We start from the raw sequence: 27242 nt of genomic DNA on the forward strand, positions 1-27242 counted from the left end.
TTTCTTTTGTTTATATCAATGCTTAATAAATTGTAAAAAATTTATAATTTTTCTCTTATAACTGGACTGGCATTTTAAATTTCTGAAGTTCAAAAAAAAATTTTTTTTTTATGTAAAAGTAAAATGGAAGGAGCATTTAACACGCCCAGTTTCATTGTTCACTAACAATATGTGTGTTCTAAGGATAAAATGTAGATGTTATTTGGGTGAAGTTAATTATTTTTTTATAAAATGATTTATATTAAATTGACTTTGGTAGTAATCACAATGTACATACTAATAGTTATGGTAATAAGACTATGGTGTATTGGTAGTAAAAATTAGGGAGTATTCATGAGTATTTTACAAAGGGCAAATAATGGTGAATATTGACGAAGCAAAATTGTCAATATTTCCATTATGCAAACTGTTATTTATTTATTTATTTTTAAGAAAAAGGTTAATCTATTCTATAGAATACTGTTTCAATTAAGAAACATTTTAGTGCTTATTGCAACATTTATGCTGCAGCTATAAAAGTTATATGACATCATTTTAATTGTAATAAAGGTTTAGCCTAATCCAACTCAGGCATGAAGATGATGAATTTTATAAATACTATAAACAATTTTTAGTAATTACAAGAAAAATCTATTAACTAAAATCTTACTTCATAAACATTGCCCACTTCATGATCTAGACTCGGAGAGAAGGATTGGTTGACATAAAGAAACTATAGTAAAAAATGGAGATAGATTACAAAACATATTTTATGTGAAATTTAAATTTATCAAATAAAATTCAAATTATGTTACTAAAGTTTTAGCACTTGTTACATATGTTTAAAATTATTTAATAGTTATTGAAAATTTTAATCTTACAATATTTTAAAAATCAAGAGAAGTTATTACTACAAATTTACAATTAAATTAGTATATTGTATTAAGCTAAAGTTACCTGGGATCTAACAGGAACTAAATGTGATAATTAAATAAAGATTATGTTATAAAATTTTCAAAACCATTTCGGAAAATTGTTTTTTCTAACAATTTAGTACCCAAACCTGCTTTGGGGGAAATACTACTCTAAGCTGCTGTTATATTTTCTAAAATGAATTTTTTAAGAAACTTGAGTTTTATTTAAGAAACATGCAAAAAAATTAAATTTTTAATATTGTCTACTGACAGGAGGCGTCACTTTAAAAATTCAAAGTCTTTCCATATTTCATTCTGTATTTAAAAAATAGAATAAATTTAATAAATATATCTTATTTAGATGCAACAATTTTTTATCTGTCAATTTTAGATTAAACTTTGAAGTTTCAGAAAATGTTTAATGGAAATAAGTATAGCATGTATTTATCCTTTAACATTTCTTTGCAACTATTTAAGCTCAGAGAAATACTTATTTTTTTTTCTCACAAAAACATAGTCATCAAAACCAAATTGGCAAAGAATATAACAATTTCTAAGAAATAACATATTCTCTTTCAGTTATATATTCTATCTTTTGACTTTTCTGAAAACAGAAAGAATTAAAATCTTTTTTAAAGCTTTAATAATTAATAGGTTTTCAGTCTTGGATAAGTTTCATAATCATGATCAAGTTAAAAACACCAAGAAAGTGTTTAAATAAATAAAATAAAGAAAGAGATAAATCGTATACTGCATCAATATAACTATGTTAGGAAATGGCATTTCTTCTTGATGCAACTATTTTGAAAACTTTATCAATTAAAATTTTTTGTAGGTACATTTTTAAATATTGTGATCAGGTTGATCACTTCCACTACTTGTATCCATACAAATTATTCATTGAAAGCAGGATAAATTTAGAGTTTAGTTATTAAATTATTTTTAAAAATATTCAATTTTCATAATTATTTTAGGAAATATGTCAAAAATTATTGAGAACTAAAAGTACTAAATCTGCTTAATTTTTGTTTAATGCATAGTTTTTTTTAATCATTATTTTATATCACCTCAGAATAGAAAAAAAATTAAAATTCATTTTCCTTTTAATTACAGAAAGTATTTTGAAATTACTTACGATAGAAGCAGATGCATCTAGATGCATGTATTTTTTCAAGAAGCCAATGACCTTTGCCATAGTGCAGTTTTTTTCAACTGTCCATTTTTTATTTTTTAAAATAGGAGCATTGCCAGTAGGCTTCAGCCACAAAGTCACTGAAATACAAAGATATTTATTATGAGAAAACATTTCATTTTAATGAACATTAAACAAAAGCAGTTTGGTTTAAGTTCTCAACATCTTAATAATTTTATGAGCATAAGTAAGTTTCCTAAAAATAAAACATATTTGAGGTTTATACATTAAGTCAATTTATTATAAAAAAGAAATCAGTTTTTTAATGCCATTAAATAAGCTGTAGCCAACTATAAAATAAGTTGGCAGTGCATGAAAAAAAAAACTGAAGGACAGTCGCCAGAGGTATAGTTGGAGAAAACTCCTAGAGAAGGCCAGGACCCACCCAGAGTGTCACGCCAGTGAAGAAGTGTATGAAAAATACATTACAATAAAAAAAGATGCGTCAATCTGTTGTATTTAGTTGTCATTTGTTACACATTAGGGATAGTTTTAAAATATAATTAAAGGATATACTAAATATTTTGCTCCTTTTGTTGACTATTTGGTCAAGCTAAACATGAATTTATTTGGTTCAAATGAGTCTAAATTTACTGTTTATTAACTATATACATTTCTGGCAATAAAAAAAATTAAGTTTATTTTTATTAAGAATGCATACTTGTTACAAATTTAAAGAATTTTTTTTTTCTTCTTTACTTTCAAAATGTGACTATTAACAACAAAAAAAAAAAAAATATATCTAATTATGTGTCAACTGTCAATTAATTATATCCATATTTTAGTAAACATTTTTACATACTTGATAACAGTGGGAATTTATTTTAAAATTCTTATGCTTTTTATCTCTATTAAAAAACTATTCCAGGAATTAAATTGACCAGAGATTCAAACATTTGCTCCATACTCTTCAGCATTTATTGATAATATTTGTTCATTAAACTTAAATAAATTATTTGCACATAATTATGTATTTCCGCCCAAGGCTTAAGAATACTTTTATTGAGAATAACTTTTAAGAACTGTACAATATTTTTTAAACAAAATTCTTATTTTTAATACAAATCAATTGTTTGAAAGCTAAAAAGCGGATAAAATATTCATTATTTGGCTGAAATCAAATTTACTGCATCTCTCGTAAGAACTATGTAAAAAAAAAAAAAAAATTGAAATCATTAAACAAAAACCAAACTTGAGTTCAAAGTAAGATAAAAATTCTTCAGTGCAATAATGGCTTAAAACAAGCTTATTGCCCAACATTTTTTTTCAGGAAGACTAAATAAAGATGGTCTAAATATTGTGATGGTTTTGTGGTTAAGGTACTGAACTGTCATGGTGACGAGCTGGGGTTTGATCCCTAGTGGTTGCTTAAAGCCATCTAGCTTCAGATCAATGGGCCCCAGCACAGTGCTGATCTCATAGCTACAGTCATGCCTTGGATCAAAAAAATTTGGAGACACCCCCTGGCACATAACAGGAATACCTTACTTTAAATAACGATGGACGGTTGAGTTCAGTAATGTCCTAAGTGAAAATGTAATATTTTGAGATAACTGTACCGTAAACATACATATTGAATTAATGGCTTAACAAATTTAGGTTAACTTAATTCGTCTGTAAGAGGGGTTCTTGAACCATCCCTGACGATTTCAACAAAGTATAAAACGGTCATTAAATTAAAGTGTTAATGTTTATCTTTTTTTTAATGATCCACTGTATATTTAGTATTTGCGTTGTATAATTGCGATCTTAAGAAATATTTGAAACTGATACCACCTTTCTACGTGCAACACCATTGAAATTCTAATTAAGATAACATTAGGAAAGTATAGAGAGAGGTTTAAAACATTTACTAAGTGTAACTCTTACATTAAATTATTATTTTTGCTGTGAAAGTTGAATCCTGTAAAGTATATTGATGCATAAATTTTTACTTCTCTTCACTGTCGAATAAAAACAAAAATTATTAGGTTCTCAATTTTTTTTAAAAATTGTTTTGGCAATTTTTTTTATTTTTTTTTACCTTACCTTTAAAGGTGTAAATTCTTTAACATATAATTTCTATAATATAGTTCAAACTTTAAATTCAAACATACTGATTTTTGAGAATATTCCATGCACTGTAAGGATAAAACAAACTGTTTGTTAAAACGTTATAAAATGTTCAAAGTGTCTTTGTTGTAAAATTCTTAAAATTGTATAGCAATATCATACTCAGTCTTTCTGATGCTCATGCTTAAAATACTTAACATCACTACATGTACTTAGATAAAATTGTATTAAACACTATTCACTTAATTTGTATACATGAACTTTTTTTTAATATTCAAATTAAAATTTAAAAAATAAATAACAGTTTTTATATAAACTTAAGCCTAGAAAAAGGGTTTTAAAAGATTAACACAAGGGAAGGATATTTTTCAAATATTGCATTCATTAACAAATCTTAATAGATTTTTTTCTATTACAAGGTAGGTACAAAAGTGAAAAGCATAAAATTATTTTTCAAATTATTAAACCTTGGCTAAGCTTGTTTTCTCTTTATTACTGATTCCAATTCTTTTGAACATAATTTCCATAAAAAAAAATTAAAAAAACAAGTTTGCTTTTTTTATTATAATTATAAATGTATATGTTTGTTATAATATTATTTATATAAACATAAAACATGAATCTACCTGATTAATTTTTCTTTCACAATTGGAGTTTGAAAAGTCAATAAAATAAAACTTTATTTTTATAATATATAAAACAGAAAATTTCATAAATACTTTTTAAACAATAAAAGATGAGTCTATGCAGATTAAATCTTCACATTCAAATTAAAGGAAGTCATAATATGCGTGGCTGTGGAATTTCATGACAATACATGGCATGTTTATGAGTAAGAATTAGATAGTAGGGGAAAAAAAAAAAAAAAAAACTCGAAAGCATCAGGGACAAAAAACATAAGATAAAAAACTGAACATTTTTGTAGTTTTAAAAGTAAAATCCTTTCTGTCCAAAAATAATGCCAAATAGACTTTTTAATACAGGTATAAACTAAGAGAGCAAACAACAATGCAATTTCCTAACTATATTTCATATAATTGCAAATTTTTCAATTGCATGTATTGGTGTAATAAATTTGCATAACAAAAAATATGCTATGTAAAGTTTTATTCGATCACTTGTGAAAGTATGAAAACCAACACAATATTAATTCCTACTAAACAAAAATACTTTTTGTCAGCAATGAAAGCTTAATGATATATTTTAGTTATTGAATGGATATATTTACATTATATACTATCTAGCTTTTATTTTCTGCCAATGTGATCATGTGAATTATAATGTTAAAAGAAAAAATAAATTTTGGTAAGAATTTTTTCAGTTGCACCTTTTCTAACCAAGATAACTACAGTACTCTTTGCGAGAACTAATGTTCTACCTGTGTTTCTTTAAAATATATTTGTGACAACTTGTAGCACTAAGTAGTGTATCAACAGGGCTAGAATGTGGTATTCATAGAAGATCGAATACGATATTATATTTAATATAGCGTTCATTGATATTCATTTCTGAAAAATATGTATGAATAAATATTTCAGATACAAAAGTAACAGTAATAATACCTTTGTACCTTAAAAATGTTTATTCATAGAGAATCTTCACAAATCGCAGTCAATTCAAACTATTAGCACAGTGAAATGAATAAAGTGCACATAGAGAGTCATACAGATATTATGAAAAACATCGTCATAGTAGTTGGCCAGACAGCCCAGTGTGAGCCAATGCCTTCCTCTGAAGATTTCCGATTTATTTTTGATCTCCAATTCTTTTCATTAATTGCGAGAAAATCAGACTCCACTGAGTCAGCCCATCTCAATCGCAGCCTTCCTGATGCCTTTTTCCAGTGGGTCTAAAAAGCAGTATCTTTTTTATTGTGTTGTCGTCACTCATTCGAATCACGTGGGCAATCCAATTCATTCTATTTATTTTTATGTATTTAATAATATCAGGTTGTTTATAAATCTTGTAGAGTTCTAAGTTAAATCTCCTTCTCCAGTTATTGTTTTCATTTGCACCACCAAGTATACCCCGCAAAATCTTTCACTCAAATATTGCGATACAATTTTCCTCCAGTTTTGTCATTGTCCAAGCTTCAGATGCGTATGTCAAGACTGGCCGGACAAGAGTTTTGTAAATTAAGAACTTTGTTTTTCTAGAAAGAAACCTAATAAATCTTCTCAGCCCATTAACAGCCTTATTCGCCAGATAGAGTCGGTTTTTTTTATTTCAGGAGCAATTCTGTTGTCAATGGTAATAATTGATCCTAAGTAAGTAAAACTCCTCACTGTTTCAAATCCATAAGAATATATTTCGAGATAGGGGTCTGGAACTCTTGATGAAAAACATGCCTTATCAAAATAATTTTAAAAGCAGTGTTGCTTAAGATAAGTTACATTATTCACAAACTTGAATTATGATGTATTGCACTTCTTGTGCATGAATAACATATCTGCCTAATCATCTATGATTACTATAATTCCATTTTGTCACACAGAATATATATTTTGTTTCGTGGTAGGTATAATACTTAGTACACAGAGTTAGTCTTCCTTTTATGCTAATTACCCAAATCAGATTGTTCCGATTGAGTTCCGATTAACACTTAACTTATGAATTATCTGATTTAACTTTGAAATCCTTTTAGAAAATGAACTAAAAACAAGCACCATCTATTTTTCTTTATAGAGTAAGAAAAGATTAATGTGTCAGTCTAATATGAGATACAGAAAACTCCGATGCTTGTACTTTTTCACAAGATTTTTTGACCAAACATACTTTGTTTATAATGCTGTATCTGTTAATACATTAAAAACAAAATAACTTATTTCATTAAAATCTAATCAATACTTTCTGATTATTAGGCATCAAAGAACAGTAAATAAAGAATATAAAATACAATTGAAAAATATTTTATTATTTTAAACACCAAGAAACATAAAATATAAGTCAGATCACACTAAAAGGCACATGCAATCATTCATTACAAAAATGTGCAGCATCTAAAGTAAACAAAAGAATTTTTCTTAGTCGCATTTAACTAAATTGTTAATGTGCCATCAAATTAAGAACACAAGCGTTTATTTCTTATCACAGAACTTAAGAAAGTAGATATTGTTCTACAAATAGTTAACAAGATATGGAAGTTAAATTTAAAACATTTAATAAGAAATGAGAAAAGATTTCAAATACTGAATAATTTTTTTACATTGATTTGGTGAAAATTAGTAATTAATACTGCATAGTATCAAAATATGGAAATATTCAATTCAATTTTTAATTTGTTTTACTAATATATAATTCTTAAACCAAATTTTACAATAAATTGTAAGCTGTTCTTATTTCTTTTGTCAAATTTACACATTTAAAAGGAACACGTGAAAGGGGAAAACAGGAACACAATATGTAAAGTAAAGGATAAAAAAGCAAAGCAAAGGATAAGAGCTATGACCAAAGATTTTTGCTTACAGCTGACAAGATCATGAATAACTCAGTTTAAAATCAGACTCTCTATTTAACGTAAAAATAAATTCTATTACATCAACCATTATGGAGAACAGAAAAACCACATGTAGAGTCAACTTTTTTTGGGGGAATAAACCAGTAAAAATGTTACAAAATTTTTGTTCACCAATATAAAACGAAAGTTTCTATACTATGAAAAGATAAATTTATAAATCAAAATAAATAATTTAGATAGAGTCAAAATATTTTTGCATTAAAGAAAAAGAAGTTCCATCAGATTACAATGAAAATTATATTAAACATAATTATTTATTTCCATACAACTTTTAATCACCCATATTAATTTTTATCAATGAACTTCTAAATTTAAAATAAAGTCAATTTTAAAAAATAGAGTCAAAATTTTCTTCCAACATTTACATACATAATCATTTCAATCAAAAAGGAATTTAGCAAACACATATTTGAAACAAATTTGTCTTATTTTGTTAGATTTATTTATGATTAAAATATTTAATAAATTTTAAACCTGTTAAATACAAGACCAATTGAAATTGCAAAAATGTTAATGAAAAGAAACAAAAGTTTCTAAATTGTGGGTCTCTAGATTCAGATTCTGCTTTTTTAATCTTCAGATTTTATAAATTAGTTATTAAAACAGCCAATTAAATATTCAATGAAATTAAAAGGACTAAATGATTTATTATCCTTCACATTTTAGCTACATGACCTCTTTTATCTAATGTTCTCATTATAGACAACACATAATTTTCATCAATAGAATGAACGACATCAACAAAATTCATGCAGATTTATATTTTTAAACTTTTGAGAAATAAATTTTTTAATGCCATGCATTGACACAAATTTATAAAAAAGGTTGACTTAATTAAAATTTAATTTTTACAACAGCAGAATTAAACAGGGATCTATTAACAAAAGTAATTTTGTGTTCAAAATGCCTCCCTATATTTTCTGTAGACAATAAAAAGGTTTAATTTTTTACTTCCACACTTCTAAGATACTAAAGAACATCAGAAAGACAGGTTCTTTACATCATTCCATGGATTTAGGTCTTTATAACGGTATTTATATAGTGTAGCTATACTTAATACAATAGTCAATATCATGCAATGTGGTAGTTTGTAAACATGTATGACAAAAATACTTTGTTCTTATTTATGTACGATTTAGAAAGACAGTCGCATTTGTATTAAAGTAGAAAAGAATGATAAAGTTGATATATATAGCACAGTTGGGGCAATGGTGAAAAAAAAACCCTACGTAAATAACTATTGATAGGTGGATACAATGATAAATTTGTACTCATTGTTTCAGAAAACTTCTTAAAAAATAGCATCTTTTATATAGAAATTTTGAATATATAAAAAAAATCTAATTCAAGAATTTATTTTCTTTAACCAGATGAAAAAAAAAAATTCATATAGTTTTATTGAAATAAAAATGGCTTCAATCGATAACAAGCAGAAATTGGATACCTTTACATTACTAAATCTTGCCCAAGTTCTTACTTTTTTTTTTTATAGATATTTCTGATTTCAACTTTAGGGTTTGTCTTATCATGTTCTTCATTATCGGCAATAGTTGTCTAAGTAAACATTACAGAATGATAGGTGTGTGTGTGTATATATAACAGGACAGCCTGAATTTGAATCTTGCCAAAATACCTTATTGATAATAATAAAAATATGGGTCCTCAATTATTTTCTTCGGATTAAGCACTTGCACTTTGAACTCCAATAATTTCAAAGAGCGGAAGAGATTATTTTACGGATCTCATACAAAACAAATTACTCATTTTGCTTAGGACTATTTTTTTTGTTTAAAAATTTAACAGATACCAAATGCTTATGCATTATCTTGTTTGAGATGGACAAAATAATGTGGTAACTTTATATCGTATCTAACATTATCAGCAATCTTTTGACAACGATATTTACCAGAAGTTCCCAAAAAGTGTGCCGCAAGGTGCTAACTTTCAGGTCTAGCATAAATTATTTAATAGCAATATGTTGCTATTTAAATAGAATAAGTTAAAAAGTTCCTTCAGTTCAGTTTGAAAAGTGTTTTCAGTTCCGAAACCCCTGCCACACTAAGTAAATTTTCTATATTGTTCAGCGTGGATGCTGATTTCTTGCTATTTATATTTCTTTTTTTTTTAATTAGCAATATTTATATTATTATTATTAATGCCTTTGTATAAATTACGCTCAAATTACTTCTGTTAATTTTATGCGCAAGTACACATTCTCACCACTCACTTCTATAGTTTGTTTTAAAGATGCACACACACTGAAACATACATTATATGCATATAAAAAAAAATTATATGACTAGGGTACTATGAGATATTTCACAAGGGTGCTGCTATTTGCAAAAATTTGAGAAAATCCGATAGCCAGTACATTTCATGGAATTAAATAAGAAACTCGACTTTCTGATATGTCTTTGTATAACAAAACATACATAAATTTATTTTATTGTTTTATATCAACAGAGACATTTTAACTATCTTCACACAGTCAATAAAGTAACATAATACTAAGCACCAGAATAAAATCAAGTTCATTAACAGAAATAAAAAAAACAAGTAAATAAATTATTCAATAAATTAATGAAAAAGAAAAGTGAAAACACACACTTAAATAAGCTTAATTAAACAACATATAACAAAATATAAAAAAATAACAAAACTGAAATATTATGAAATGTGTTATTTATATATTTAACTTAACACAAAATGTTGATGCAGTAAAATATGGAACAAATTATTTACAAAGGAAAAGTTCCTTTTATTCTACTAATAGAAGCAAAGTATACAGAAATGCTCATTTCACTTTATTCTGTAAACTTTCCGAACATTTAAAACATTATCTATGATCATTAACGAGTTGAATAAACTCGCTAGGCATATAAATTGCTATTTCTCACTATTTCACCTGGTTGCTTTCTAGCAATATGTTCCTTTTTCCCCATGTTAATCAATGGAAAAATGGCAACAAAAAAAAAGAAAGAAAAGAAAAGAGGGAAAAAAAAGAAAGAAAAGAGGACAACTTGCCCAGATGCTTAATTTTTTCGAACATTAAGCTAATATTTTGTGCAATAAGCTATAGTAGAACTTAGAACTTTTTATTTTATAGAAAATGAAATAAATAACAAATGAAATAATGAGAGTGAAAGTAAATGATTATAAATGCAACATGAAAAATTTTTAATAAAAAAAAATTCACAATTACTGTGATTAAAAAAAGAAATTCTGAATTTTTATAATCGAAGTGAAATAAGTTACATACTAACTTTTTGCATGCATTAACATTTCATTGCTTTTCAAATTAATTAAAGCCTTTATCAAAAAAAAAAAAAAAGCTAAAATAATAACATTCACTATGATGGTAGATGAAACGTCATGAAAGCAATTTAAAAAGCAAAATATATAATACTTTAGGGTAAAAATAAATAGTGAAAAATTTGAAGAATATACTAGACAGATTTTTAACTATAGAAAAAGGTCTTTTACAAATTTAGTCATGAACTAATAAGGGAGAATTATAAATAATATATTAATAAGAAGAAACATTTTTTATATTAAGTTAAATAAAAAAAAAATATGGAATTAATAATACAGTACAGAACCCATTATCCGGAAATCAGAAAACCGGAACAAAATCTTATAAATTTTCCCGTTATTTAAAATTTTTTTTTTCTTTTCTTCCTCATAAGATTTTAGGATTTTTCTTTCTCTTTTGAAAGATATTTACCTTACCATCATTTTGGAAATAATCATTAGTGTATTACTTCATCGTTTTTTCTTCTTTTTAAGATTATTTCCAAATTTTTTTTTTTTTAGTTGGGTTTAACAATAAAAAAAACGGCTTTTCGTAGATTTTCAGAAAACCGGAAAAATCAGTTATCCGGAATAGCGATGGTCCCAATCATTCCGGATAATCGGTTCCCTACTGCAATAACTACAACTAAGCTTTTCAGTAAATTTATTATTAATGAAATCTTTTGCAAATATCAGAAACCGAACATAAAGTCAAATTTACTGAAGTCAAAGACAAGTTTTGATTTGATTTACAAAATACATTTATTGTAGAAACATTGCTCGATCTTGGAAGAAAAGGAAGTTGTGATTAGAAAAGGAAGAAAAAAATAATTGAGTCATTATTTATAAAAATATATAGTTAATAAAATGTGCTTGTCCATAATTCCTAGAAAACCTTAAAAAAATGATATTATGAGAAACAAAGTAAAAATCTCATAACACTTGAACAGAATGACATCTATAGATGCACACATCACACACACAAATATACAAACATGGACAAAATGATGTAAAAAAAAAGGGAAGAAACTATTTTAATGCTAATGTGCATTGTCTCCATTACTGTCAATTAAATAAGATAACATTTCCATCAAATCATTATGTCGCTTTGCCATGACTTCTTCCCGTTTCTTCTCTATTTCTTTCCATTCGTTCCACGTATTTTGAAGCCATTGAAGTATTTCGGAAGTGCCATTTTGTGGGGGTGCCTGTTTAGTGTCAGTAACTTTTCGCTGGTTGTTTGAATTAGATGAGGATGATCTAGATGTGACAGTGCTGGGTTCACGCTTGGTGGCATATGAAAATGGTGACACTTCTACAGTCATTTTGTAAGGTCCTGATGATTTAAAACATTTGAATGATGAAGGGTGTGAATAAAGTTCAGTTAATCTTTTAAAAAAGGCACATTTTTTCTTGTCCTTGTGAGTCTTGTTATATTTCATAGTTTTCTCAAAAGCTGAAGTAAGGACGTGGAATTTCTTTTCCAACTCCTTCGGTTCTATAGTATGTCCTCTTCTCTTCATTAGAAGACTCATATTTTCCCATATATTTCCCTTTCTGAAGTTAGAGTTTTTGTTGCTATGCTGATATTCCCTCAATAATTCCAAGAAATGCATAGTTATTAGACTGTTCCAATGAACTGTAACAGAAAAATAAATTAACAAAATACACTAAACCAATAAAACAAATATAGCAAAAAATATATTAATATACATGTATACACAGTCAGCATTAGTTATAATGATCTTTGCTGTTCAAACCATGGTTGGCTTTTTGCTGGCAGAAACTGGTTTTTGCCGTCCAGTGGCAGAAACTGGTTTTAACAGGTAAAAACCAGCAGAAACTAAAAAAACGTCTATATTAGTTCTAGTAATTGCTTAATGACATTTTGTTTAAGTGAACTGAAAAATGTAACTCCATGCAACTGTAACAAACTTTTTAATTCATAGTTTGTAAATATATATTATTTTGTTTATATTAAATATAAAGAGTGCAGTATATCAAATTGATAAAAGAAATTGTTTAGGTTCAGAAACTGCATCAAAACTTGTCTTTTGTTATAGATTACTGCAAAGTGCAAACAATGTAATATTTGATCTTGAATGGTGATAATTTTACAAATTTTTTTAAATTTGTTTGACTTTTAATTTTTTTTTTTTTTAATATGAATTATCCACTGTATGTCAATCTCAGTATTTACTTTTATGTCATTTTCTGAACATCTGCCACAAATGTGGCAGAAAAGGGTTTCTGCCATGCCAGTTTTAACCGGTTTCTACCAGTGGTTCTAACCACCTCGGCAGAAACTTGCCAACCTTGGTTCAAACAAAAATAGACAAAACAAGAGTGAATGAAAACAACCTAAATATTTTATAACTGAAAATGCTTGATATATTTTAGCAAAATGTCATAAAATACATTTTTTAAAATAAATTCGTATGCAGCAATTTCGAATAAAATTAATGTGGGTAAACAAATATTAATTTGATTGGTAACAATGCAACTTATTTAAACAGGTAAAGGTAACAAAGATTTACAAAGCTGTTAACAATGGAATTCAAATAAGTAAAGATTTCTTTAAAGTAGTGGTAGATATACATGTTTTGTAGTAGTCTAAATATGGCATAGAATGGATTTTACTTGCTATAATTTCAGACAATTACCTATAAACTGTCACTTATAAATAAAATAAATTTAGTTGAGAATAAATATATTTACCAATGTAAACAACTTAGTAAGATGCACAAAATGGAACATGGAATGCTTACCAAGTATCATTGATTAAAACATTAAATTCATAATTATGATTTTTAAATGATTTACATCAACTAATTTTTTAATGTCATCTTACAAAATGAAAATTCTAGATAAAGCAAAGGAATTGGCTCATAATAAATTTGTTGCTTTTGTATAATTGCACGTAAATATCGTCAACAAATAACACTTTTTGTCAGTCAAGTATTATGGATAAACTGCTGAAAAGCTTAAAAAAAATCGTAAAATAACAAGAGGAATTCATTTTCTTTACTTTTCTTTTTCACTCATTTTTCCTTATAAACGTAAAAGTTAATCATGTTATCTTTAGAATACACATAACTCTCGCCGTTAGTGTCTGATTTCCTTCAACTTTTTGCCAAATTGCATTGATGATAATGTCAACTCGAATTAGTAAGTTTAAAGGCTTGAGAAGTCGAAAAAGGGAAAACAAAATCAGGAAGAAAGGAATGGATGGGATTTTCAGTAGACAAACTAGCAAATGCTAGAAAATTAAGATGGCTGGATAGTTCAAGAAAGAAGTTGAAAGTTACCTACAAACATATATTTTACACCAGTTTACATATAAATTTTGAATTTTTGATCAATTTTCAAGGAAAAAGCATAATCTTGGATGGGCTTATATTCGGAAATATAGAGTAAAAAAAAAAAAAAAAAACTCTATTGTAAAGAAAATTATTTTAATTCTTATTATTAAGAATGAAATTTTTTAAATATCAAAACTATAAAAACAATTTTAATATTAAATAAATTTAGTGATTACTAATCTAAAATAAATAAATAAAATAAGGATACAATTAAAAATGCAAATTGTTAATTAACTGTTTAGCGATAACTGTTCAGAAGAAGCTAATTTAAATGTTTCACTATGCAAAACTAAAAACAATTTGATGTAAAAAATGCTTTTGAGTGAGGAATCTGATGACTTTTTATTTCTTACTGAGCTTAATATGTTGTAGCAGAAATCAAACTCAGTGGCTAATTTCTTTAAATATGACACTGGGCTAAATAATACACTAAAATTTATGAATAACAGACCAAGTGTTTCAACCAAACGGCTGTTTTAGCTTCATGCTCATATACCGATCGCTTTCATTATATTTTACAGCCATAAAAAATTCATAAATGTTTAAGATGTGCACATTGGTGCAAATTTTTAATCATGTATTTAATCAATTGATTTTTCGTTTGCAATGCATTATGAATCCATATCAGTACTTTATCTTTACCCCAAAAGATCTAATTTTTTAAACAAATTACATAATTTTAAAAATAAATATTTGTATGATTGAATTTTCAATGTCCTATAAATATTAAAAACGTCAGATTTTCACAACGACAATTTTACACATGACTTTACAAGACTAATTTGTTTAGAAAACTGAATTATAAATTTTTTATTCAGTCTCCAGGCAGCCTAAAATAAGATATCATGAATGAAATACTATAAACCAGCATTTGCTGCTAATTACTATTTTCTTGTAAGATCTTAAAACAAAGCTACTTAAATTTTAGTTTTACATTCTTCAACTTTTATAAATTAGGAAACAATTTCTTTCTGCAAAAACTAAAAATAAATACTTACAAACAGTAGATGCTGCAGAAGAGTTCAATTTCTTTTTGCTATTCTCAGTTATCTTACCAACATGCTTGCAGTCGTGGCCGTGCATGTCATTTGATGTACTAAACTTCTGCATACACAGTCCACACTGAAACAGTGGTTGGGAGCGCTGGTTTTTTGCTGTAGCTTTTTTCTTAGCAGGTGATCTGGAAGATTTTTGAGACTGAGTCCTCTTCTTAGTTGTTACAACAGTTCCTAAATCAACATGAGAAGCAGGTACAGATTTTGATGATTTCTTTTGTGCCTTGCTATTCGTGTTGTTGAAGCGGTCACTGCTGCCATTTCCATTGAGTTCTGATGCATTCAAAGAATCTTGATCATCAAAATAATCTAAACTATACAGATCAGACAATTCTTCAGAGAAGGGCATAGTCCTTTTTATAACATGCTTATTATTATATTCAATTGTACTTCTATATTTTGTGCGTAAATATTTCAATTTATTACGGACATGTTCAAGTGTTGCATCATATCCTATGAGATGGAGCTCATTAGATATATCCTCTAACAATTGCCTTTTTGTGTAATTAGAATCTTTAAACTTTGGAATATAGTGTTTAGCTAAAGCAATCAAAGATCTTGTCTCATCTTCCAACCACACTGAAAAAAGAAAAGAAAAATGATTTCATAAACAAAAATTCCTTAAACATAATCTATAAATATTGAAAAATAATATAGTCAATCAGAAAAAAGAGAGAATTAAGTATTTTGTTCTTTTATTCAATTCAAATCAAGGCACCCTAACGTTTTAAAATAAGGCAATGAAGATAAACTTTTAAAACTTTTCATTACTTGAATTGAAATTCTTTGCAAAAAAAAAATCAAGAAAATTTCTGTTTGTTAAACAAAAAATAAAGGCTAAAGAATTTTCATTTAAAGGGTAGCATATTTTTAGCCAAAAGAACAATATAGATGTAAATTGAAGTAAAAATACAAATTGTATAATGGATTAGAATTTGAGTTTGGTCTGCAATCAAATTTTGTATGTTAACTCTATAACCTTGAAATATATTTTTAGGTTGCTCTTACGTAAATAACAACATTCCAAGGCTTCGGCACAGAAATAAAAAAACTAAAACATTGTGCAATAAAAATTAACATCTCAAAAACTGATTTTTTCTTCTTCTTTATTTTGTTTTATGTAAGGGTACATAATAATTAAGAGTTCAAATTTTTTTTTTTTTAAATGAACGACACTATTACAGAACTAATAAAAAGTCAATTCTTTGTCAGTTCAATGAATCATCTGAGAAGTAGAAGATTTAAAAATTTTGTTTTTATAACTTCTCAAACTCTTAGGAATAGCATGAGCAACAGAACATGCATAATAGGCTTTTTATGTACAGAGATTCAAATCTTTTTATAGACGAGAAGTAAGAGGTGGTAATATACAGTGCTGCGAGTTGATGACGTCAATATATTGTTGCATACTGAAGATTTTTATTTGAATCTTGAACCAATATACTAGAAAGAGGGGTTCCGCTTCTTTGCACCTTTCAAAGTTTATGCCTGCTTACAATGATATCGGCAACTCATTCATCGACATTAAAGCTAATTATTATTTACTGTAATATTTGGAACATTTCAAATTTTTTACTGTGAAATATTGTCAAAAAAGTATGAAATAATATAACAGTGATTTGTTTTCTTTTCCTTTTTTTCCCACTGGTACAGTTAAGTTTAATTCTAATGGTTAATTATTAAAAGCAGTAGATTTTTTTTTATAACCAAAGACACCTACCGTATCAAAAGTATGTTTGGTCAAAGATATTGTGAACAACTTAGGTTCTACAGTAAATTAATTCTAAAAATCACTTCCTAATGTTAATTACATTTATTTAAACAAATAGGCTTTTTGAATTAATCTAAAATCAAGAAAGTTTAGAAAAGTAATAACAGAAATTTGGGTCTTTCACAAATCACTATATTTAATAGTTCTCTGACTCGGTTTGCCATAATATGGGTACTCTAAAAATTGTAGATTTTAAGCGTTTTGAGAGGAAAAAAGATTGGAGCAGGACTTTTTAAGAAAAAAAAGTAGGTACTTATGATAATATATCAACACATGTAAATAGAAAGTTTAAGTAGAGTAAAATTTCTTCTAATGCGGTGTAGTAAAGTACAAGATTTTCCAAATAAAAAATTCTGAAAATATTAGCTATGTGATAGTTAAAGAGGAAGCATTTTTTAATTATCTAACTTTTCTGTTCCTTTTAAGGTTATATCATTGAGATTAAAATTTTTTCTCATAAAATTCAAGAATTGACAATTAGTGAAGGAAATTATCAATCATCACCAACAGTCACTTTTTAGGAACATTTCTAACAAGGGACATCAAGTACAAAGAAATTATTTTATAACTATTTATTTCTGTTTCTGAACTATCTAGAAGAAAATATAACATGTTTATTAAACTATAAATTGGTTTCCTTGCATTCAGCAAAAATTTCAGTTAATAGACAAGACACCTTTTTCCTTGAAATTGGGTAAAATTTTTGAATTTGATGATAATTTGATAATATTCATTGTATTGTGTCTAAAAAATACCTCAAATTTTTCTAACAAAAATGTTTTATAAGTATGATTATTTTAGTTTATTTTACATTTATTATTGTTAAAAAGAACATTATCGAAAATTGCAATTAGTGCATTAAGGTTTACAAGTTGAATTTCTTAATAAACCAGTCTATTATTTAGGAACCTCTTTTGGTATTATTTGTTTCTAAATTTGTTATTTATATGCATTTTACTTTTATCTCATTAATTTTGAAGCCTTGTGAATTGAACATAACTTTCACAAACAATGTAAGTAAAAAATCTGTAAAAATAAGAGAGTGTATATTTTTTGATAAAATTGACAGAACACAATATCCAACTTTAAATCTTAAAATAAAATTTAAATATATCCAGTGGTGGTAATGAGAGAAGCTGCTCATTAATTTAAAATTAAGCAAAACAACGTCTTCATATTTTACCTCTAAGAGTATTAAGAGTGCTTTATCAATTATAAAATTAGATTTAATTTTTTTATAGTTACATCATAATTATCTATCTAGATTTTTTAAACTCGGAGAGATTAGCTTTAAACAAATAATGACCCTGATTGTCGGATTTTTATTTCACTTCCACCATAATAAGAACATTTAATTGAAAAACTTTTGTTTTCTACTACAACATGAATAAAATATTCATGAATCAATTTTAAGCTAACTAATGTAAGCGGAGCAAATTTTCTAAAATGGTTTTTATAATATAGGATATATTATTAAAATTACATACAGGTCATTCTACAATACCTACTTGTTAGGTATGGGACATTTCACAGCAAAATATAGGTATTTTATAATAAAAACACAAATAAATATTTTAAAAATTACTCTTAATAAATTCTTTAGATCCAATGATCTTTTTTGTAACTTCCAAATAATTTCCTTTGTAAAGTATTACTTTTCAAAATTTGTGTAAAAATCAATTTTCAAATCACTAATTTAAATTATTTGATGAGATTTAAATTATTTATACCTTATCCTTAAATTATTTATACCTAGATTTTCTTAATTTTTGTATATGAATCTTTTCCAATTACAGTTCATTTTAAAGTTGTTCAAGACTGTTATTAAGAAAAGAAACAGTTTACAAAATATTATTTACTCACTTATTACAGAGAAAAAAATTAATTAGTTCAAACGTAGCTTAAAGCAAAATCATTTATAACTTGTGTTGAGAAAAGCAATCATTCATATGTGAGAACAGCACAAGTGCCTTATAACTTTTTTTTACCACCACCGTATACATTAAATATAAACATTTTAATCACAAAAAAAAAAAAAAATTCATCAGTTTAAGGTAATATTTTAAACAATAATTTAAACTATTGCACACAGAAAATATATATATATATAAACATTGAAACAACATTGAATAACCCCTTAAGTGACAGGAAAATTTCATACACTTTCACATTATCTTAACTCTTGATTTGACTTGAATTGCTGAATAATTTCAAATGCAACAAAATTCATGGAATTGCAAACCAAGAAATATTAATTAGAAAGCAAAATATAAATCAGTAGAAATGAATCAAAATCCATTTGCAATAAGAAAAAATGCCACCTCCTTAATGGTCCAGAAGAATATCTAGTTCACCTCCCACTAAGAATAATAGTAATAATTATAATATTATAAAAAATTATAAGTAACTAATTATAGTAATTAAATTAATTGTTAATATGGCAAAAATCGGAGAGACACAAATAATAAAAGGATTTTTTGATGCCATACACCGAGCACTGAAGTAAGTAAAAGTGTCCTACCGTTTTTATGGCAACATTAGTTTGTTAAGGGTTAAAAACCTAAAATCTAAAGTTTGCATTGATAAATTAAATAAACTAGAGTAAGACCAAATGTATAACCATATTAATAGTAAATGTTTTACTTTTAAAAGGATGCAAGAAAGCCTAGTTTGAATATTTTTTTCCTTCCTCAATGCGTTATGTAATTCACAAGTTCTTAGTATCGAGCTTCGATTTCTTTTAAAATAAACAGATTACATAGTTGATTAATCTCAATTTGCCTCAAAAATAAAAAACCTGCATTGAGTCTAATTTGATTAATGCAAAAATTCAATTTTATGCATATAATTGTTGTCACTTATCTACAGAGTATTTTCTGCTGAACAAAATCTGGTTTAGCTAAAACCACACAAGATGTGAGCATGAGGATTGATTAGTAGAGATTTGAAAGGACATAGGAAAATATTCTTTAAAAACCAGTGTCTGATTCCTATTACTGTAAGAAAAAAATTAACTAAGTAAATGCACTGTTATTACCTTAAATAATTTAGTATACTGATTATTAACAAAACTATCATTTAATTACTCAAAGTTACATTGAATGGGCAGTTAATCATATTGTTTCCATGCTGTATGCAAGAAACTTGATTAGTTGAAGGTAACAAAAAACTACAAACACGGCTATTAACAAGATGTAATGTGTGGAAGTTGGGGTGTAGTTAACAGATATTTTAGTTCAAAACGCGACACCACTTAAAACCATGTTTTCTATACAAATATAGTTTTAAGAATAATTAATTTATGGCTGCACAAAGAACATTGTAATTATTAGTTTACATTTATTCAAAAAAACCTCTAAAAAAATTACGGCGTTATCTAAGAATTAGAATAAAAACAGACCAGCTGATAAAATTCAAAATAGTCTTCTGTTACACTACACTGGTTACAAATCACACTCTGAATGTTATCGTGAAATACAGAGAGGTTAAAATTAAACCGACAGCATTCAGAGGTCCATAGCTCCGATTCCAACGAAAAATAATTCAAAATTTGGCCCACAGTTGTCACTATGACACGGAAAATAAAAATATATCAGTTAAAAAATAAAAGAACAGAATATTTTAATAAAAAATGTGGTCAAATTTTGTTTTGACAGAAACCCCAACCCCATGATTTACATATGTATTTGAAGTTTCATCCGGATATGTTCATCTCAACCAGTGCTTCGAGTCTCTGAGTACTATTAGATTATTTAAAACCATCTTATATATAAATTTATAATGTGCAACGTGTCAGAAGTCTCATTTTTACAAAGAATTTGTTTTCTCCTTATCCTTTTTATAAAGTTTTTAACAATTAGATTATACTGAAACATTAAATATAGTTTGATTTTCTGTTAAGAAAAAAGTGCTGGCTTGTAGAATCATTTTATAAAACTAAATGGATATTATTTAAATGCCTTTTAAAATAAATAAATTTTAAAATTCATAAAAATGCTTTTAATAAAATCAAGTTTCTGAAATTCAGTACAAATGTAATAGGAAATGAAATGAACATTCTTCCCTTCTGAAAGGAATTAAAATTTTCTATAAACAGTACAAAAGGCAGTCTTTTCATATGCTAGAAAAATAAGTAATGAACTCTTAGAAATGAAATTTTATTCAACAAATTTGAATTTTCTGGTGATACGTATGCTTGTTAAAACTATATTTCAACATTTTTGAAGTATGAATAAATATTTAACCATTACAGAAGTGTATATTTAATGCTCCCACTTAAGGGGTAAACAAAAATTAATATTATTGAAGAATTATTTTATTAGAGAAAAATATCTTACCTTCAATTACTTTCAGGCAATTTTATCAGATCAATTTGATTATCTTTATTACAGATGCAAAACAGGAAAAATATAAACCAGATTGCACCAAATATTTCCTAAATTTAACTGGAAACCAGTTTAATTACGCATTGTAATAATAGGTAAAGACTGATGAAACATTTTCAGCGACAATGTTCTGAACAAGTAGAAATTACTAGTAGACGGACCATCCAAATACGAACCATCACATTAATTATTGGCAAATCCACTCACAAACTTTTCAAACATAATAATTTCAAAACGCGTTTAATGTTCGAATGGCAGTTGCACTTTCCTAGTCTGACCAGTGCACTAACAAAATTAAAAGACTCACAGTGTAATTTCTCAAAGGATAATCAGAAACTTTTTTTTTCCTTTTCAATTTAATATTCTGAAAACAAAAATCTCTGACAAGAGATTCCCAAACAGAAATATTCTTTTTCAAATAATTAGAAAGGTAAAGGAGCAAGTTTTTGTCCAGTTTTTTCTTTGTCGGGGCACTGGTCAGCTCAACGCTACCCAGACTACATAACTTCCCTTTATAAGTAATTTTAGGTAGGCTATAATTTTATTCAAAAGATTAAAAATTTCTATATTGGAAAATAGTTTAAAAAATGCAAATTAATCATAGTTTCACAAAATTATATTAAAAAAAACTATTATTTTAAATTTAATATTATATAATAGTGTATAAAATAGTCAAAATATGCTTGCTTTTAAACCTTTCTATTTTCATTTTAGTTGGAAAAACTGATTATCACAACTTTTGAGGAAGAATTAATCATTATCTGGAAATTACAGGATACTTTAAACTTTTCTAACCCAGCTTCAAAGATAAACCCCAGCATGAGATCAGCATTGCTTGGCCATTCATCTTTGATGCATCAGTATTTTATAACTGATATTTATTGTACGGATATTTTACCTACACTAATGTTATTATCTACATTATATATTTACTTTGATTATTACGTGCAAACACCCGTAAAATAATTAAGAATCGCACAGTTCTCTTCAGTTTCTTATAAGTTATCATAATCTTTTAATGATTTGCTAATATTAATAAAAGATTCACGGTAGAATTCAGTGTAAACAACGACACCATTTGAGTTAATAAGAAATACAGGTTTTAAGCACACCCAGCTTGTTAAGAAAACTTATCTTTTTACTTAAGTTAAACGAAAATACTTAGTTCTCCAGCTTAAATACAAAAGTAGTAGATGTCAGTAATGATTATTTATGCGCCACAGTGACCAAGTGCTTAGGATTTTCCAGATTTTTGATTGGGACAGTGACCTGATGTCGGCACTTTGAGTAATGTACTTAATTAGAAATTAGTTAAGTTGAATAAGAAAATGCCTGTCTCCAAAACTGTTTCATAATATTATAGTTGTACCTTTTAAAACCATTGTGATTGATAATAATTTATGGTTATATGAATAATTTAATAAAATATTTTCTTTAACCCCTTCCTTCTCACTCCCGTTAAAATGATGGGGTAAGGTTTCGCCCTCTATTTCTCGCTCCCGTGATATTCCCGGGCGGGAGTGTTCAGTAGTAACACGCAAATAATAATAAAACTAATTCATTTCTTTCGCCCGTAAAAATTTTATTTCTCATTTTACACAACAGATGACAGTACCGGAATATTTTTAAGGTAAAGATGTTAGAACTAATCAAATATGTGTATAATATACGTGTATAAAAAAATAGGCACTTTCATGACCGTTTTCTTGAAAATTAACAGATCGTTAAGGGGTTAACAGATGTAACATAAAAAGCTTAAACAAGACTTTTTATGCTATTTCTTTGTCTAAATTATCTTTTTTAATTATTATTCAGAACAAAACTCGTTCTCAATATTAGTGATTGATCTGTGGCATTTCGGTTCTAATTCAGATTAAAAAATGCAACAATTATCATAAGTTTTACTCCTTAGGAAATATGTAATCCAGTCTTGCAAAGTATTTTAATCAATCATAATTATTATATTATTCCTTGTTAGATACGTGAGCAAGATTACTTGCGATCTTTCCCTTTTAAAACTCCATAAGTAATAGATGATGCATGTCGTTTACAGTGTGATTTTATCATCATTCATTCTCACCATAATGAGGAAATAAAGAATTACTTCTGTCTCTCCTGATTTTGTCTCTAATGGCTTGACAAGTTTTAGATATAGCGGTCATGGTTGAGTGTTGGGCAAGCAAGAAATCAAGCAGGGTGAACAGAATTGCTCTTTATTTCGACATTATGGTGAAGAAAAATAACAAAATCATACTGAAAACAATAGACATTGTTTTTTTAATTAAGAGATTTTAAAAGAAAAAGATCACTCACAACTAATACTGATCAGATAATTAACAAGGAATACAAAAATTATGATAGGTTAGAATACTTTGTGAGAAGTTTCTCTCAGGATTTCACATTTCCTTGCCGTAAAAACTTATTATGGAAAGATTTCCATAACGTGATCTGTGGCAGAATAATCGCCAAGTCTTGGAAACTTCTGGGCAGCGGCCCACGAAAAACTAAAAAAAAAAAACATCACAAAAAGGGACCAACTCGAAAGGTATAACTCGTAACCACCCCCAGGCAAACATCTACATGTTTTTTTTTAAAAAAAAAAAAAATTTGCAAGTTTAGAATCTATTTGGCACTTTGGCAATTGTAGTTGAAGCAACAGATCACGATATGGAAATATCCCCCTTATTATGATAATTACAAATTATTTTCCTAAATCTAAAGTTAGAACTCAACTGCCAGACGTGAATTACTAATATGAGAATGAGTTTAACCCTGAATAATGAACCAAAAAAAAAAAGAGATTCTAGATAAATAAATAACATAAAAAGTTTTGTTATACCTTTTTATGTTACACACACACACATGTATATATACATATAATGTTCAACAAAAGGCCAAAATCGAAATGTTTTATATAGCTACCAGCTCACATGCTGAAGTCAGCATTTAATGAATGAATTAGATTCTTCTTCGTTAGCGAGACTGTTATCTAACTAAGAAATTCAATTATTAGCAACATAATAATAAATTTTCTTTTATAAAATAAATTCCTATTACTTATCAAAAAATTGGCATTCAGAACCCAAATAGATTTAAAAGACATTTTAAATTGATAAGATCTTTACGTATTTTCTATAACTTTGTAGACAAAGCAATTTGGTCCTAAGAATTTCGTTTAAATAAACATTAAACTACAAAAAATGAATGAATTTAAATTATCTGCAGATGTATGATAATATGACAATAAATTTTAAATGTTCATATTTCTAAATGTATCATCAGAGATAGTAAGTCAGTTAGGTTGTGGTAATTACATATGTGTCTCGTAATATTCTACTAAAAAACTAGGAATATCATAACTAAAAAATTATATTTAAATAGAACAGCTAGTAAAAATTTTTCAAAAAAAAGTTTCAATAGAGCAGTTAGATAATTAAATGACTTAAGAAGCATAAAAGCCAGGTTTTAATGAGCCATTTTCGTCATCTATTTAGAAATTAAATTGTTAAAAAAATATACTCATTAAAATAAGTCACAGTTCCGCTGCTATTAAAAGCTAGTTTAACGACTTTAAACTTATTTAACGCAAATTACATTATTTGAAGAATTGATAACGCAAGTAGGAGGTAAAATAAATGGAAAATTATATATCTCGATGCGTCTTTGAACAGACTTTTGTCAGCCGAAAAAGCTACTAGACATATTTTTGCTGCTTTAGATGGACAACTGCTAGTTTCAAAGTTAACTATATAACTTGTCAATAGATAAGTAAAATCCATGTTTAAATAATACCTTCAAATAAACGATTTAATCAAATACTACGATTCAAAACACAAAAGTGACTGGTTTTATGATTGAATTTGAATTAAAACTTGGCTAACTTCTTCAATCAGTATTAATAATTATCCGGTTTGACAAGCAAAGATGCTAATAAATATAATTACCTTTAGAAGCTTTCGCCGAAGAGCTCTGTTCAGACTGATTCTGAGAGGAGTCTTGGTTATCAACTTGCTCAGGAGATTCAGTATCTTCAATTTCTTTTTTGATCACAACTTCATCAGTGGCACTAGCCATTGTAGCAAAAAATTTCAATACAAAACAAAACACACTTGCACTTTGAAAACAAATCTTCTTTAAAAAATAAAAATGAAGGTTATAAAACTAGAGAGAGAAATTACTTAAAGTAGAGAGTACAGTAGATTGTTGTCAATATAAGTTAATCTGAAAGTATAGATGGCGCAATTAAAGAGGTCACTTCAAATTCTCACTGTATGACTTTGTTTGGAAGAGGCTGTAAGGCCGTTCTCGCTTTATGTAAAAAATTTGCAGCTGCGAGTGAGAACGACCTGCAAAAACCTTACAAATACCATTCTCGCTGGTATCTCCAAATGCGCATCCGGGAATTCAGTACGGAAGTAGACTCCGACCCAAGTCCGCTTCGCTCTTTAGTTGCTTCTAATTCTCACTCTTCATTGAAGATCAAGAAAAAAGAACGATATAGGTATATTTTTTACAAAAAATTATTATTCGACTGTCATCCGTTGCATTTAGAAAATTATTTAGTTTTGGTTAGGTTTGAGGATTATTTAGTTAGGGTAATTCAGCTTTCCGCGAGAGTTATTACGCAGAGACATGCTGTGGAAATCCTAAAAAGGATTCTCTATTACAGTTCTCTTCCGTATGCAACTCATTTTTTCTCTTAGAATCAGCTTTAATGTATAAGAACCGTTATCCTTCCTTGATCTCATTAAAAGTTTCTTTTCTTAAAATTCAATAAAAGATCATTTTATTTATAGGATATATTATTATTATAATTTTATGTAAGAACGTTTTATTAATATTCTAAGAAATTTTATTAATATTTCGTATGTAAGAAAATTTTATTGAAATTTGCAAACGTAACGCTCGAATACGCCTTATAGAGAGAAGACCGGTTCCATGGCTTTCCTCTCCTCCTCTTCTCAGTTGTATAGTAATATACTACAATATTTTCTCTTTTCTTACTATTTTTCGTATTTAAATGTCACAAATATTTCTTAAAATTTCCACGACGCTTTCTTTTGGATCTATTTTAAATGTAGTTTTGAAAATCAATCAGTTTGAAAATCGAGACAGAGACTAACTCTCTTCCTTCTCCTATGACTTTCCACACGCCATTGGTGAAAGCATGTTAAGTGTTGCCATATGTAGAGAGCTCTGCTCTATGCCACCTGTTATGCTCAAAAGTATTACAGGTGGTAATTGCTATTGGTAATGCAAAAGAACAGGAAACCAATAAGAGAGCGAAATGATCTGGTACTAACACATTGTACTTCAGAGTAAAAATCTGAGAAAAATAAAGGATGCGAGATCATGCCAAAGGAGTAGTGATATTCATTTGGACATAGAGATTGACAGTTTCGATCACCACTTTTACAAACTGAATAGAAATTTCTTCGACAAAGCGTTGAACTGTAATGCTGCAAACTTTAATTTAACTTTGACTATGAGAATCTCATAGAAAACGCATCCCTGATTCCAATTGCACACTTTTTTACTAGTGATGCAACACTGACCATTTGAGTTTTAACTCAATGGTGCATATATAGTGATATTTTATATGGCAATACATATGAAGATATTTGGTATGAATGTACAATAAAAAGAGAATGTAAATATTCTTAAAGCGTCGACACAAATCAGCTTGATTTCGAATGTCACCATTAACTAGACTAAGCTTTAGAC

The 27242-nt window shown here is 27.3% G+C and overlaps 1 protein-coding gene across 1 annotated transcript; it reads right to left on the reverse strand.

The window, feature by feature from the left end:
• Window positions 1–9766: 9766 nt before the first annotated feature.
• Window positions 9767–25791, reverse strand: LOC107447014 (uncharacterized). The gene is made up of 3 exons (XM_016061816.4): window positions 25463–25791; window positions 15306–15941; window positions 9767–12584 (listed from the first exon to the last, which is right to left on the reverse strand). Exons 1-3 carry the CDS (start codon window positions 25590–25592, stop codon window positions 11986–11988), a joined length of 1365 nt encoding a protein of 454 aa, XP_015917302.1. The 5' UTR covers window positions 25593–25791; the 3' UTR covers window positions 9767–11985.
• Between the last annotated feature and the right edge of the window lie 1451 nt (window positions 25792–27242).

Source organism: Parasteatoda tepidariorum, chromosome 3 (genome assembly GCF_982258835.1).
Source record: "Parasteatoda tepidariorum strain Cologne lab strain chromosome 3, Ptep-v5.0, whole genome shotgun sequence".
Classification (NCBI taxonomy): Eukaryota; Metazoa; Arthropoda; class Arachnida; order Araneae; family Theridiidae; genus Parasteatoda; species Parasteatoda tepidariorum.